Consider the following 14808-nt stretch of genomic DNA (forward strand, 5'->3'; position numbering starts at 1 on the left):
GGAGAACAAAGAGGAACTCAATAGTTTTCCAAAATAGACTCAATGTATCACTTCACTAAGGAACTCAAGGGTTCCATAATTGCTAAAACCTTCCCATATGCTTCCTTCCCATGGCAGCCAAAGATAAGTATGTCTATAAGAGGCAACGCAGAAGATCATTTCAATTTATTTTGGTATTTCTATTTTGCTCGATTGTAGCAGAAGCCCCGTCACTGCCTTTGTTTGAAGCATGATGTGTCAAGAAGACCAGATACCAGCCCAACGGATTGCAGATGGACCTTTGAAGAACAAATTAATTCACAGAACCGGTTTACCTAGAGACTGCAGAAATAAATCTCTCCGTAATAGCAATTCCAGGCACACCTGGTGTATTATCTTATCAGCTTAGATCTAATTCCAGAGCCGGACCAGGAGCTGCTGATTTCACCGCGATGTGGTCTCGTGACAGTCCAATGATAGTCTACAGATGAACCATATATATAGAAAGCATCATACGTCTCTAAAAGTCTATTACACGTCAAATACGATCTGTACAGCGTCTTCCAACGGTTCCAAAAGGCTGTCTTTTTATAGTAAAGGTTAATATTTCACTGGTGAGATTCTGAATACATGGACGTCCACTCAACTGCATGATTTTAATGATGTTGCCTTTCCTCTCCTGTCATTGTCCGGATATATGGAGACATTTCGTACTGACCTATTCTTTGCTTTGAAATTCTGCTTTACTTTCATGCATCAAAACAGCTGAAAACAGCCAACAGAAACTCGGATTACTGGGCTGGATGTAATGCCGGCGATAAGACTTTTCCTCGCAAAGACTACGGGGCAAAAAAACCCCAAAACGTTGTATCTCAGAATATAAATCTGGGCCAATATATCTTTATTTTATCTCATTTGTTTTCCTCCACTGCAGTCCATGTGAATATGCTTTTCAACTACTTGGTAGCAAAAATGGATATTTCCCTGTCAGCTCAAGAGAAATGTAAACAAAGCGTTTGGGACCTCAGAGGTCTCTTCTTCAAAGGTCGCTTTTATATCTGAAAAGAAACCTTAAACGCTTGTGTAACTTCACATCGTTCTCTCTCTCTGTTGAATCAACAAATCAATTATTCAATCAATTACATGCAGCCATGTTATCTTCCTTCTTTTTCCATGATCTGGCATTTCTTGACACCGATTGGCTGCTTGAAACTGTCAATCAGCGGCAGGAATGTGCTCCCATCCAAATCAATGGGAAGACTTTAAACAAACATGCACACCTGGGTTTAAACAGACCCCCGCATGCAGCGTTCACCAGAGCCAGCGCTGGAGCACACTGGAGGCGAGTACATCATGCAACGGGAAAGGCATTCGGCTGAATGCATCCCCCACAGGGCATTTACCTGTAGGGTAGGGGAAGGGGCAAATGCGAGTCTAAAAGAGAGGGAAAAAGAGGGAAAGGGGAGAGAAACTCCTGAAGATGGACAGGATGGCATTTCATCCTACTTGGCCTTTTGGTGCATTTACCAAACGCTTAGTCCTGGTATCCAGTTCCACTGGTACATGACTGGGGAGGCAGATTACCATCATGGGCAATCAAGCCCCTCGGTGACGCTGCGCAATGGGTTTTTGTTTTTTACAAAGGGAGATCTATTTATGCTATGGAGGGCTCCATAAACTTCATTAAGGGTGCTGTGTTACTGGTTCATGCCCCAATTCTTAACGGAGTGTGGTGCCCTTTACTGCATTGGGACAACAACCACGAACGTGGATGTAGCTGGGGACACTGTCCTAGGACAGCCCCAAAGGTAAATACATCACTGCATACACCCCTAAAAAATAATTACCCTGTTTTTCATAAAATAAAACATTTAATGCCTGTTAAAAAAAAAAAACGAGAACTCAAACAATTTGCAAATGTTGCTGATTTTTTTCTTTCCTTTGAGGTTTTCTGACTTTGAAGGCTGACTGCCTCCAATTAAATGTATTTGGGAGTTGTACTAAACGGTACTCCTAGTTTTTAGCATCTTTCAGAGTACACGGTGTGATATTTCCCCATCTTAATTTAACAGCGGACACACCAAAAAAATGTTCCTAGCGATCCTTCAAAAAGATGGACTCTTTCATGATGTTTACAGCTTTTGTATTTTGCATGCTACGGTGTATATCCATCCGTCGTCAGCATTAACAACTCTCTCCCTCGCCGTGCTAAACCTCTTCTCTACCTGTCAGATACATAAATCACATTGGGTTTTCCCCGAAGGACCTTTTGATGGTTTGATCAATGTCAACTTTGAGAAAATGAGAAGTTTGCCCTTATTCAAAGCCCGTTGAGAGACATCATCCCAAATTATATCCGCAGGCTGCTCAGGATGGGCTCTGATTATTAGTTATTTGTACGGCTGGGAAAGATGCAAAAAAAAAAAAAAACATCTTATCCAAACACAAAAGTTTTTCATGGCGTTAAGAGGCAGGGTTTTCAGGAACACATGCTATCTAACATGCTCCCCACAGGCAGGTTAATGTGTCAGCCCAATGTTGGATTAAGACCCTTGGGGACCCATAGGCATTACTGCAAAGTACACACACTGCCGTATTTGTCACCTGACATTACCCTTCTGAAGATAGTCTTCAAGATGTTGCATCTCCCAGATAGCTGGCGATGGTGCTGATCATGAATGCACCCCCCTCCTCAAAGTTTAGGGGACCCTAGGCACATGCCTAATCCGCTACTATTCCAACCACTCTAGTCACTGATCAGCAATCTCCTACAAGGAGTATGATGGACTAATATCTTGTAGGAGAAGATACAGTCCTCCCAAGGCTATAGATGATCAACAGAGCTGAGAAAGCAAACTACATTTTCCTAAAATATGGTAAAGGTGCCCCTTGTTACTCGTACAATGGCCGACCCGACTCATGATACCCCATGTATCTTGTTTTTACTATATTAGGAGCTCCAGAAATGTTTGCCCCTACAGCGTCTAAGGACAAAGATTTGGCTTGGTTTGAAGGTCCTTCACGAGCAGCGATACTTGGATAAAACCAAGAAGCCAAGTGAGAAGAGGTCTACTTACAGAGGTTTGGTATGGAAGAGTTAGGAGTAAAAGTGCGTTTCGCGTGCATTGATAATCGCCATGGCTTTTAGATCATTCCACGTTTATTTGTGTGCTGTGTAAATAAACGTGATGTCGGTTTGAGGCCGACCAGCAAATCTGCAACATTACCCAACAGCAGCATCCTGGCGTTTAGCCTAAAATAACTGAAATTTAAAAAGTATGATTACCAAAGCTGGCGACTCCTGTTATTTCACAAAGATTAAAGTTAATTGGCACGATAATACCCAGAGTGAATGTTAGTTGCGTGGATATACACAACGCTAATATCTAACTTTGAACTCATAGCTTTCGGGGACAGCCAGAGTAACCAGATTAAAATTTTTTTTCTAATTTGGAGGGTTTTTTGACTAAATTTATTTTTAATAAAATGGGTTTTTATAAAGTTTAAGCAGTTCAGAGGGTTCATGAGGCCTCCTTAGGTAGAACTTAAACAGGTGATGGCAGCGACTAAACTTTTGGGGTCACGGAATGAACAGGTTTAGGGTTAAGGATTAGTTACTTTGGGCCCTGAGAGGAGAGTGGCGAGTGAGCCTGCGGGCTGCTTTTTAACCCTTTCGTGCCCAAATTCCCCTTAACGTCACGGTCACAGCAGGCAGTCACGTAGTGGTTCCTCCTCTTGTGTTTGGGACTTTCGTGACACTGCCCTTCCCCCATTTTTATTGTGGTTAGTGCCCTCACATCCCCCCATTATTTTATGTCCTATCGTTTTTTGTTTTTTTTTACTTTTTATTGTATTTCTTCCCCAAATCTCGGAGTATAATATGCCCCCATCTACAACATACATGTTAAATTACTAGCTAAATTTACACGACAACTTTATACTGAAGTTGTTGTTTTGTAAACATTTCCTTATCATGGTGTTGGCGGTAAGTTGGTAAATGCTCACGGAGAATTTCTCTTTCCCCATGGAACTTCCCCTTTAAAAGAGGAAATTAACATCATATGCTCATACCTTTCCAAAGCAAGGTTACCGTCAGGAGCATAAATCATTATTTCACTTTCGGAGATGTCATATTAATTAAAAATCATTAAATTTCAGTCACTAGGATCGTACGTTTGACCGTGTCACACCTGCTCGCTGCAAATCGACTTAAATCATATCCCGAAGAATTAATACAAGAGAGCAGGTTTCCAAATTAAATAATGTCACATTTCAACTCTGACTGGTTTCCTTGTACTGAGCAATGAAAAAAAATATGAAAAAGAACAAAAAAAAATACATCACGGCAGAATTAACAATGTCCTTTTAGAACTTCATAGTGAAAGCGACGAGGGAAGGACTACATCTCCCATCCTCCTCAGCCAGCCCCTTAGCTGAAAGAGCAGCTGGAGGGCCACAGGTTGGACGCCCCTGTTCTATAAGTTTATATTATCCCCATGGAAACAGGTTACCTTCCCATACCTCCCAAGCATCCCTGGATATGAAGGCCGTTGGGGATCACAGGCTGGTTGGGGGTATGTCTTTCCATGGTTTCCATAGTTCTCCTTGAAGTTAATGGTCAACCTTTCCACTGGGTCTTCCTAGTGTCCCCTTTCGAACACCAGTCTTCATATTTTGTATCTATGGCAGCCAGAAATCCCCCTTTTTAACCTTGTTCTACAGTCAATACTAAGAAGCAGTCGCTGCAGTCCAAGAACCAAATGCCATACCTCCCAATATTTCAAATGGCCAAACGGTGATGGATCTGGCTTAGGGGCTGTGGTTACAGACAACTAGCGATCTTGGCGCCTGGGGCATGGAACATTTGACCCAATTGGTCTCAAAGATATGAGTACTAATATTCCTAAATTAGTCATATACGCTTTTTAAGGAACAATCCCCCCTTTGCATCTCAAAGCCCCCTTTCCTCTGCTGATGCCCTCATACCCAGCAAATGTTCTGAGGAAAGAGGGGCATCACAGGGTTCTACAGCCCTAAAAGCCCCAATAATGGTGCTAGAAACAGCAGGAAATGTTTCCCCAAACGATCTCGGGGAAAACTCGAGTAGGTATGTAGAAGGCGCCTTTGATGTCTTGAAAGCTTATGAGACCACATTAATCCACGAAACCACATCTAGATCCCTGCAATGCATTATCGTATAATGTTAAGTATAAACCACAAAAAACCCGGTCATTTTGTTACATTTTATTAAAGAAGAAATTCTGTAAGCCGCGACTCCATTAACTAAAATCCTGTACATCAGTTTAACAACCCCGGTGCATCAAAAACAAATTGGTATAAGCGTACAACGCACAATATATGTGACACGCGTTTTACGATGACAGTGGCAATCATTTTTAGTGCCACCATGTATATATTATATCTGGAGTGATTATTGGAAGTAATGCATTCTTATAAACCCCTTTCACTGCATCTCACCGTCTGCAGCAATGTGTTGCGGTAAATGTCACGATGTTCGACACGGGGTAATAACTCATATGCTATAAAGCAGGTTATGATTCATTTTTGCCTCTCTCTCTCTGCTCTGACGGCGACCGGTAGGAATTCTTACAATTGTGAGAATAAAATATTTACAGGGAGGCAAGAGAAGCATTGCGACCGACCGTCAGATCTGGGTTTACGGGGAGATGTAATGGTGGGTAAGGAAAAGATGGATGGATACCAGTTTATAGGTAAATGCTTTATCTCACCAGAGCAGGTGTTTTATCTCTGAAGGTCACGTAGCTAGATAAACCTCCCAAAAATCGTAGATATATATCTCCATTACCTCCATTACTAAGAACAAAAAACATACCCGTAGAATATTTAAGGAATTTTGAAGAACGCATAGCTGCCAACAGTGTGGATTTGAGCAGGACATGTCAACTCAACAAGTCACTTTATCAGGGAACATGCCTGGTCAAGTTCTAAGATGGCCCTAAACGATGCATGATTACTATGGGGATATTTCTTCAATGTCGTCTCCTCTCTTCAATTGAATCATGAGTTATCTAATATGATCTATGCTTTTGGAATGTAAGGAATACATTTAATGAATGGACACCCAATAATCCTACGTGTTCCAATCTTCTCTGTATCTCAACCACCTAATCTAGAACACCATAGTCAATGAAGAATAAGCATTTAATGAATGGACACCCAATAACCCTACGTGTTCCAATCTTCTCTGTATCTCAACCACCTAATCTAGAACACCATAGTCAATGAAGAATAAGCATTTAATGAATGGACACCCAATAACCCTTCGTGTTCCAATCTTCCCTGTATCTCAACCACCTAATCTAGAACACCATAGTCAATGAAGAATAAGCATTTAATGAATGGACACCCAATAACCCTATGAGTTCCAATCTTCTCTGTATCTCAACCACCTAATCTAGAACACCATGGTCAATGAAAAATAAGCAAACATGACATATTGTAAAGGTGATAATGGCCAATGCTGTCATATCATAAACATTTGATGGCAATTGTTCTATTTTTGTCTTTAGATATCTTTGGTAATCTATGTATGCAGACATTTTTGTGTTATTGATCTTTATAATTACAAATCTAGAGGTGTCTTTGAATTTTAGGATTAAAAAAAAAAAAGAAATTAACAGTTAATTAGCCTATTAAACCTTCTGTCTATATCAAAGAGTGACAGGGCTTTATTGATCTGAAACCTAGCATGTATGATTAATGCGCCCCCGCGATGGCTCAGCGGTTTGGATAGATCAAATATCAAGACAAAACTGTCAAGCGGTGGATGGTTTATCACCGGCAGCTAAAACCCGGTAAATCATCTGTGTGTTTTGTCGTTCCCAAAGGGATGCGGAACTCTTAACATTATAACAAGTGGAATGGCATAGAATTCCATGACACACGCACCGGCAGATCATGAGGTCAACAATATTTGATATAAGCACATTTTTTTATTTAAAGAACTCATTAATACAGGGCTGGACTGGGAATTAAAACCAGCCCTGAAAATAATTGAATATCAGCCTCATATTTCATATGTATGTGTATGGTGTTAGAGTTGCTGTATGTATGTGTTAGTGTAGAGCTGTACCTGACCATCATCATACCCCAGCATCCTAATTTATTCCAATCCCCCACCACAATCATAATTCCTCAACTACCCTTTTTGTACCCCCCATCATCATATTCCTCTACCATTGCACCACAGTCATGCTCCTCCATCTTTATGTGCATGAGATCTGTGCATCAACCTTCAGAAATCTCTTTTGCCCCTGATGCTGCATTTGCGGCCGCAAGTATAATTAAATAGTTGGGCTCAACACTGGCCTCAAGAGAGGCGGCATACCAGGAAATCTCCCTGGATCCTGGTAGGCCGGTCTGGCCCAGCATTAATGTATTGCTGAGGAGACTTGGCAAGATTAGGATGGCAACCTTCTGCTTCAGATCAGTATTGCCCAATAATACAGGTAATGCAGCACTGAAAAATTCTAAACTATTTTTATTTTATTTTTGGTCTATGAGCAGTTGCATATTCTGGCCAAGGCTAACAAGGCCTATGGTTAGGCTGTACCACGTGAAATAAGTGTCCCTCTTACAACAGACAATATGGCGGGAGGTGATCTGCCACCAGTTATGCCCATGAAACTGCTTCCCTAGGCATAACTGGGGGCAGATCCATCAGGCTTCCTGGCATGCCATTGACAATGTGTCCGCAGAGAGAAACTCTGAAACAGAAGCCGCCATATTCTACTGGTGACCATACCTGGGAACTCTCTCGGGGGTTTGACCCAGAGAACTCCAGGAGAAGCACCACTTGACACGCCCCACTCCCCGCCAATTTCCCCTTTAAATGGGGGTGTTTCCTGCGATATCAGCGAGAACGCCCACTGACATCAGCAAGAACGCCCCAACGTCAGCGGGAATGCCCCAACGTCAGCGGTCAGTCCTGGTTGTGTCCCGCAAGAGTAGGCTCCAAGCAGCCGGAGCCCTTAAGTTCCCAGATATGCTGGTGACCCATTAGAAGAGGGTCTCTCTACGAATCCATTCTAGTACAAACAATTCCAAGAAATAAACCCAATAAAAACAATAATCACCTAAAATATACAATTAATCCCTACAAATATATTTTAATATGTTTTCATGGCAAACTTTAATATTTTTGTTAAACGTAAGTATAGTATCTACGGAATACTCGTTTTTATGGGAATCTTTTTACTAGAAATTGTGAATACTTTATTATAGAATGCCTTCGTAAATATGATTTTTTTTATTACCTGCTTTACTAATTTACGCACTGTCCCCTCAAAGACTATACTAGCTAACGCAACCAAGATATATACCGTTGACTACGGCTGTTCAGTATTAATTATTCGGAATGCATTGCAAAGAATTATTTCGTACCGATGCACATTTCTGCTTCTTATAATTCACGCCGAATAAGGCTACAAATTAAAAAAAAAAGCAAGTTCCGAATATTCTCGGCTGCCGCACGCATTATAAAATACGGCGCTTTGTTTGCAGCGAAACATTAAACAAATGTAATCTAATCCGCCCCGGTATCCTTTTATAAATTAATTCAATATTCCACCGTAAAATAAATAAAATAAATACATATTAAAAGGAATTCTAATTTCCAGTATATGAGCGGAACGGAAAGTGAGCAGGTGACCGGTGGGTTCCGTTGCAGAATGTCAGATTTGGAAATGCAATATGATTACTTTATTCACGCTGAATTAGTATCCCCGGAAATAAGGAACCGCAGGGATTGAAGAGATAATTATGTCTGTAAGTAGAGGCTGCGGCATAAAACAAAAGCCTTCGGCAGTTTTTAACGTTCATCGTACCTGCTCCGTGACATTATCACAGTGTGGAATTTAGTACCCTTCACCGGATAAGAGAACCAACGGCGCGCTTCGCCGTCTCAAAACGGAGACAATGCCCGTGCTTCCGAATCAAGGATATTGCCTTAGAACGGAAGGAGGGAGTAGAAATAAATAAATCGCCTTTAAAGCGAAATAAATGACCCCGTCCTTAAGCTGCGGAGCGGTAACGCTACGGGGAATGGGTGATAAACTGTACTTTACTTAAGGCTAGCGTTAGATACTCACTCAGCTATTAAATCTCAGGATACATTAGATAATTAAACATGTAGCGAGTGTAATTGTAGGAATATAATGTGAGTAATGCTGAGAAATTGTAACTTTATTCTTAAATTGACATTTAACTTGTGCAGCCGGATGCTTGGCAAGGGAAAAGAAAGCTCAGCATCATTAAATTCCAGAAAGATGGAGAGTCATGTATCATTACATGCAACATATATACTGTATATACACACACACATACATCCATACGCACATACATATACTCGACCGCTCAAAAGTTTGGGGTCACATAGGAATGTCCTTGTTTTTGAAAGAAAACCACATTTTGTCCATTAAAATAAATGGATCAGAAGTCCAGCGCAGACTATTTTAGCTGGAAACAGATGATTTTTAATGGAATATCTTCATAGGCGTACAGAGGCCCTTTATCACTCCCATCACTCCTGTGTTCCAATGGCCCTTTATCACTCCCATCACTCCTGTGTTCCAATGGCCCTTTATCACTCCCATCACTCCTGGGTTCCAATGGCACGTTGTGTTGACTGATCCAAGTTTAAGTTTAAAAGGCGAATTGATGGTTAAAAAACCCTTTTGCAAATTATGTTACAGCCAGAAATGACCTTGTTTTCCATGAAAACAGCTAAGTTACCCCAACAAAGGCTAAAATATAAAATATAAAAAATAGAATTTATGAGCAGGAAAAAATGCAAAATTAATTTTTGACCTTAAGTAGTACTTGGCTTTTTGCCTTTTTTCCAATGTTCAGGACGGTATTCCAGCTCAAAAATGTCTTTAAACAAATAATTCGTTTTTTTGTTTTTTTTTTAAGTCAATATTATAATGATAGTACCTCTAAGTACATACTTGAGGCGTTGATAAGATTGTATTTGAATTGTAGAATTGCGTTGCGTGACATTGTAACCTGTGCTGATAGATCGTGGGCAATGTTACTATTTTCTATTCATAACGAGTATGTTTCCAACATGGGGTCTTGTAAGGTTAATAAGGAGGGTGGCGATACCAGAAAACAATTTATTTAGAAACCCATTTTTATCATTACCATACAAATAGATTCCATGCAGAAGTCCGTATAGCAGGACCAGCCCAACCTATATGAACTAAGCCTTTCAATCAAACCATAAAAGCCATGACACCGGTATATCTCTATATTACCATTTTTATTATTCTCGTTTACTTATACAGTGCCAAAAATATTGGATCATTGAACACAACGTGCCATTGGGACACAGAAGTGATGGGAGTGATAAAGGGCCATTGGAACACAGGAGTGATGGGAGTGATAAAGGGCCATTGGAACACAGAGTGATGGGAGTGATAAAGGGCCATTGGAACACAGGAGTGATGGGAGTGATAAAGGGCCTCTGTACGCCTATGAAGATATTCCATTAAAAATCAGCCATTTCCAGCTAAAATAGTCATTTACAGCATTAACCCCGTCTTAGGTCGGGGGGGGGTTGCATGGGACTCATGGAGCCAACTGTCCCTAGGTTGCTCTGTTTTGTGAAACTTGCGGTTCTACCCAGCCAGTAAAATATCTATTTATATAACTATAATATATCTTGTGATTGGGCGTATCTTGTTGTTATTAGCATTGTGTTCAGTAGGTTCCGTATGTTTTTTCCACTCATTTATATTTGTCACCGGACCCCCCAGAATTATTTTTATTAGGGTCCCTAAAAAACCCTAGAACTCCTCTAAATAACTGCCTGTTACTCCTACTAATGCCTTCATCTATAAAGCATGCTGCGTGCGTTCCCTGACACCTTGTAACAGTCTTTAATTAGAAATAATTACAGCTTGTTCCTCTGTTGTCACTGTCAGTACCGTACCCGAAATACGACATTCTGCCTTTTTTAGTTCTTCAATGTACTAAGAACATTACCAAGCTGCCGACGCTCTATGCGTCCTGACAGCCGTAGGTATGAGGGCACCAGACATTTCACTAGGTATGGACAGTACTCAAAGATGCCAAGAATTAAATTAAGAATACCCTTTATCAAGAAGAAACACATTTTGAGACTACGTTGACTTCAGTTCAGTATTTCTACATTAAAAAAAAAATAATATCCAAGCCTGGTCCAGAGAAACGCTTTCAGATACACCTTACATCTAAATGGATGGAAGATAAACCATGTCAAGATACATGGAAGAATTAAAGTGGAGTTTAAGAGCATTTGGATTACCGCAGTCCCAAATCCACGGGGGCTAAAAGGAGCTGCTGCTGATCTGCTGATCACAGTAAATTGGGTGAAGCCAATGCTAACTTTAAATAAGGCAGTACAAGTGCGCTCAGCGGAAATATATTTTCCCCTTTCCATTTAATAAGCAGAAGTTTATCTTGCCTGTGCCAGACAGGTGATTCTACCTGCGAACCCATATATCCCACGTATTCCCGACTGAAACTTTACATACGCTGACCAGGGAGATGCGAAATGTATACGTGTGCTCAAAAAAAAAAAGTTGAGGTTATCTACTGAGCATGTGCTGTAATCTATGTATCAGCCATCAACTATCATGCCTTTTTCAACTTACTGGTCCGATCCACTACCTATACAGAACCCTATACATCAAGACACACTTTTGGGTTCATTGGGGCTTCAGGATCAGACTGCAAGATACAATATATGTTACCAATGTTGGATCTTAGTGTAGTAAGAGTTAAATCCCTTTAGATTCCACTAGATCGTAGAATTATTGAAGTGGGCAGTATGTTACGTGGAAACGCACTGCTTAAAGGGGCTTCACTGTATAGGAAACGTTGTTGCTATCTCCGTACTGGAAGCAAACCATATCAGATGGCTTCATATTTGACGGGGCAATTAGACACCTCTGGGCATGCTCCAAACGTGGTCTCCATGGTGTCGTAGGCAGTGATGTGGAAAAGACTGGATCCCAGAGGGAAAAAGTAATTCAGAAATAGAACTCTATGGATTTAATTGAGGTTCTTCTAATAGACGCGACTATTGTTCTACACTTCGGAGAAATTAACAACCATAGCATTGAAATTAAAGCAAATCTGATCCCAATGATAAGTCCTGTCCCCTCGTATAGCGTGATTATGTATATTCTGTGCCCTCCATTACAAATTTGCCATATTTTAGGTTATTTCTATGAAGTCCTCGGGTCTTGGATGGGGAATTGCATTCCCAGTTAAAAAAAAATGCTCATTAAGTTTGTCTGCATTTTAATTTGTTTGTTGATCTAATAAACACAAAAAAAGCTGAGTCTATATGACTCTCTTGGGTTAATGGTTCTTCAGTGGTGTAGCAATTAGTAACAACTATTCTACTTATCGTCAACCAATATGGGATGCCCTCGACTTCACCCCGCACCATTATCTGGACCCACGCTTTTTTTTGTGCACACAAAAGCGTACGTTATTAATCCCTCCACACCTCGTTACTAAATTGTCTATCCTCTGCACTAAAAGGCCCACCATTTCCAGAATTTGCATAATTAGAGAACAGAATCTTTGTTAGCGTTACATTTTATTGCAAAAGAAAGTCCTGTTTCACCATATTTGTATCAAAATTCCCCTAAAAAAAAAAATACCCCAAATAAATTATTTCCCTTATATTTAAAATATAAATAAGAAAATAAAAATAATAGAGGCCTTTAAAAAAAAAAAATCTTAAACATTGTAGGATTTTTATTCAGCATTTTGTAGCCTTTCTCAAATATAATAAGATTTTTTTTTTAAATTTAATATTATGAGGAAAATAATTAAATATTGTAAAACGAGAGCTTGAAATGTCAAAAGAAATTTAAAAAAAAATAAATAAAAATAAATAAATAAAAAATATATATATATATAAAAAAAAAAAATTCTCAACATAATTTCGGAACAGAAAGGCAATTTTAACTGTAATTTTTTTCCGGCCCATTTCAAATACTATCATTAGATAGTAAAGCTATCTGCGGTTCTTTCTTAGAACATACTGTATATTATTTTTATTGACTTCTCAGGTTAAAATAGCAGCTCGCTTTGCAGCAATGCCAAGGTGCAGACGTGGATAGCAGGTGTTCTCTGTTCTGTTTTCATTTTACAGAGAATTGAGAGATTTAATGTGGCTAAAGACAGATACTGATTACTAAGGACACAGCAGGGTCCGTCGCGAGTGATGCACAGAACATGTACCTAAGTCGACACCGCTGTGCGTTAGACCTGTTCATCTTTTCACTTCAAAGCCTACAATACCATTAAAAAAAAACAAAAAAAAAACGAACAAGGGACTCCCCGCGGTGGTCCAATCACTCGGAGGGGAGACCAAAATGACAACGTGCGCGAATCGCTGCCTCAAACTTGTGACCTGCCTCTTTGAACACAAGGATCCAGCTAAGACTGAAGGCTTGGCCGAGCCAGATTGTTCTCATCAAAGAAAATATCCCACTAAACAAAGATAATTGTTTAAGAAATACCCCGTTGTACTGAAAAGAATACAATATCGCCATTAAGGTCTCCCTTGTTTGAATTTACCATAAACGTGACAACTGGAGGACTTCGATGTCTCTCCTCTTAACTCCAAATATTCTACTAAATGTCCTCTTCTCTCTACCCATGAATTACGTCCCACCGGAAACATTATCAATCCTTCCCACTCGAGTATCCTGGATTTTACCCCGTGCTGTGTCTATTGTCTGAAATGCCATACCTCGTTCTGTCTGAGTCTTTCCTACTCACTCGAAACATTAAAAACCCACCGACACAGAGACGCCTACAATCCTCTTAACACCCGCAACCAGTATTCTGGAAGAAGCAATCAGTTCTCCCCTCCTTCGAGAGCTCAATGCCGCCATTTTCCTGTTACAATTGAATCATCCTCACCCAAGAAGTCCTTCACCTTCTGCTTCATTTACCCTCAACCCTTCTAATAAATAATAACCTGGTAGGAGCAGGACATTCTTCTCCTTCTGTCCCAGTATGGCTTAACATGTGGTTACTGTGTTGTGTATATTGTCAGTTTTATTGTTACTCTTAATTGTCACGCTCCCCTTATTGTAATAGAAATATGGAATCCCATGATGCTCCATAAATCTCCATGTAATCTGATGGAACATACGCTACTTGGGGAAGACTTATGGGTCAATGATAAGGTGACTTCTCTTGGTCTTCTAATGTGGGAAGCAGGAATCTGTATGTCCCACAGACCAGGGTCCAGAAGAGTTCATGTCAACGAGCTCTCATCCCAACTTAGAACGGAAAAAGGAATGGAAGCATACCTGTTTTGGAGTTGATAGCAAAAAAGTTCTGAGGGTTCCCGCTGGTGATCCTGTAGGTCAGCTTATCGCTTGAATTTGAATCCGGATCTATAGCATGAATCTGAAGCACCGATACGTCTTTGGGGGAGTTCTCCATGACGGTGGGGTAATAAATGGGTTCGGAAGTCAACGGTGCGTTGTCATTAACGTCTTCGACTTCAATATAAACTTCGATGGTGCAGAAGAGTGGCACTACCCCCCGATCGGTGGCATACACTGTCAACCAGTAGGACTCGGTGGTCTCTTTATCCAGGATATCGGCCGTGTAAATGACTCCTACAATACAAAGAACAAGAAGCACATGGTTAGTATTGTGTGTCCTTCCTGTAAATAAGATAGGGATATAACATAATATCCACAAGTAATGCATTCATGCCAAATGTTTCTGCTACTATGCCGTGTTTAATCGGAATCCTGTGTTATT

At 40.4% G+C, this 14808-nt stretch overlaps 1 protein-coding gene across 1 annotated transcript in view; it reads right to left on the reverse strand.

The window, feature by feature from the left end:
• The window catches only part of FAT3 (FAT atypical cadherin 3), a 259360-nt gene that overhangs the window by 112081 nt on the left and 132471 nt on the right, over window positions 1-14808 (reverse strand). The window contains exon 5 of the mRNA XM_053456544.1: window positions 14346-14660. Coding sequence (XP_053312519.1) covers window positions 14346-14660 — 315 coding nt within the window. The remainder of the gene's footprint in view (window positions 1-14345; window positions 14661-14808) is intronic.

The sequence above is a fragment of the Spea bombifrons genome, chromosome 2, assembly GCF_027358695.1.
Source record: "Spea bombifrons isolate aSpeBom1 chromosome 2, aSpeBom1.2.pri, whole genome shotgun sequence".
Taxonomy (NCBI): domain Eukaryota; kingdom Metazoa; phylum Chordata; class Amphibia; order Anura; family Pelobatidae; genus Spea; species Spea bombifrons.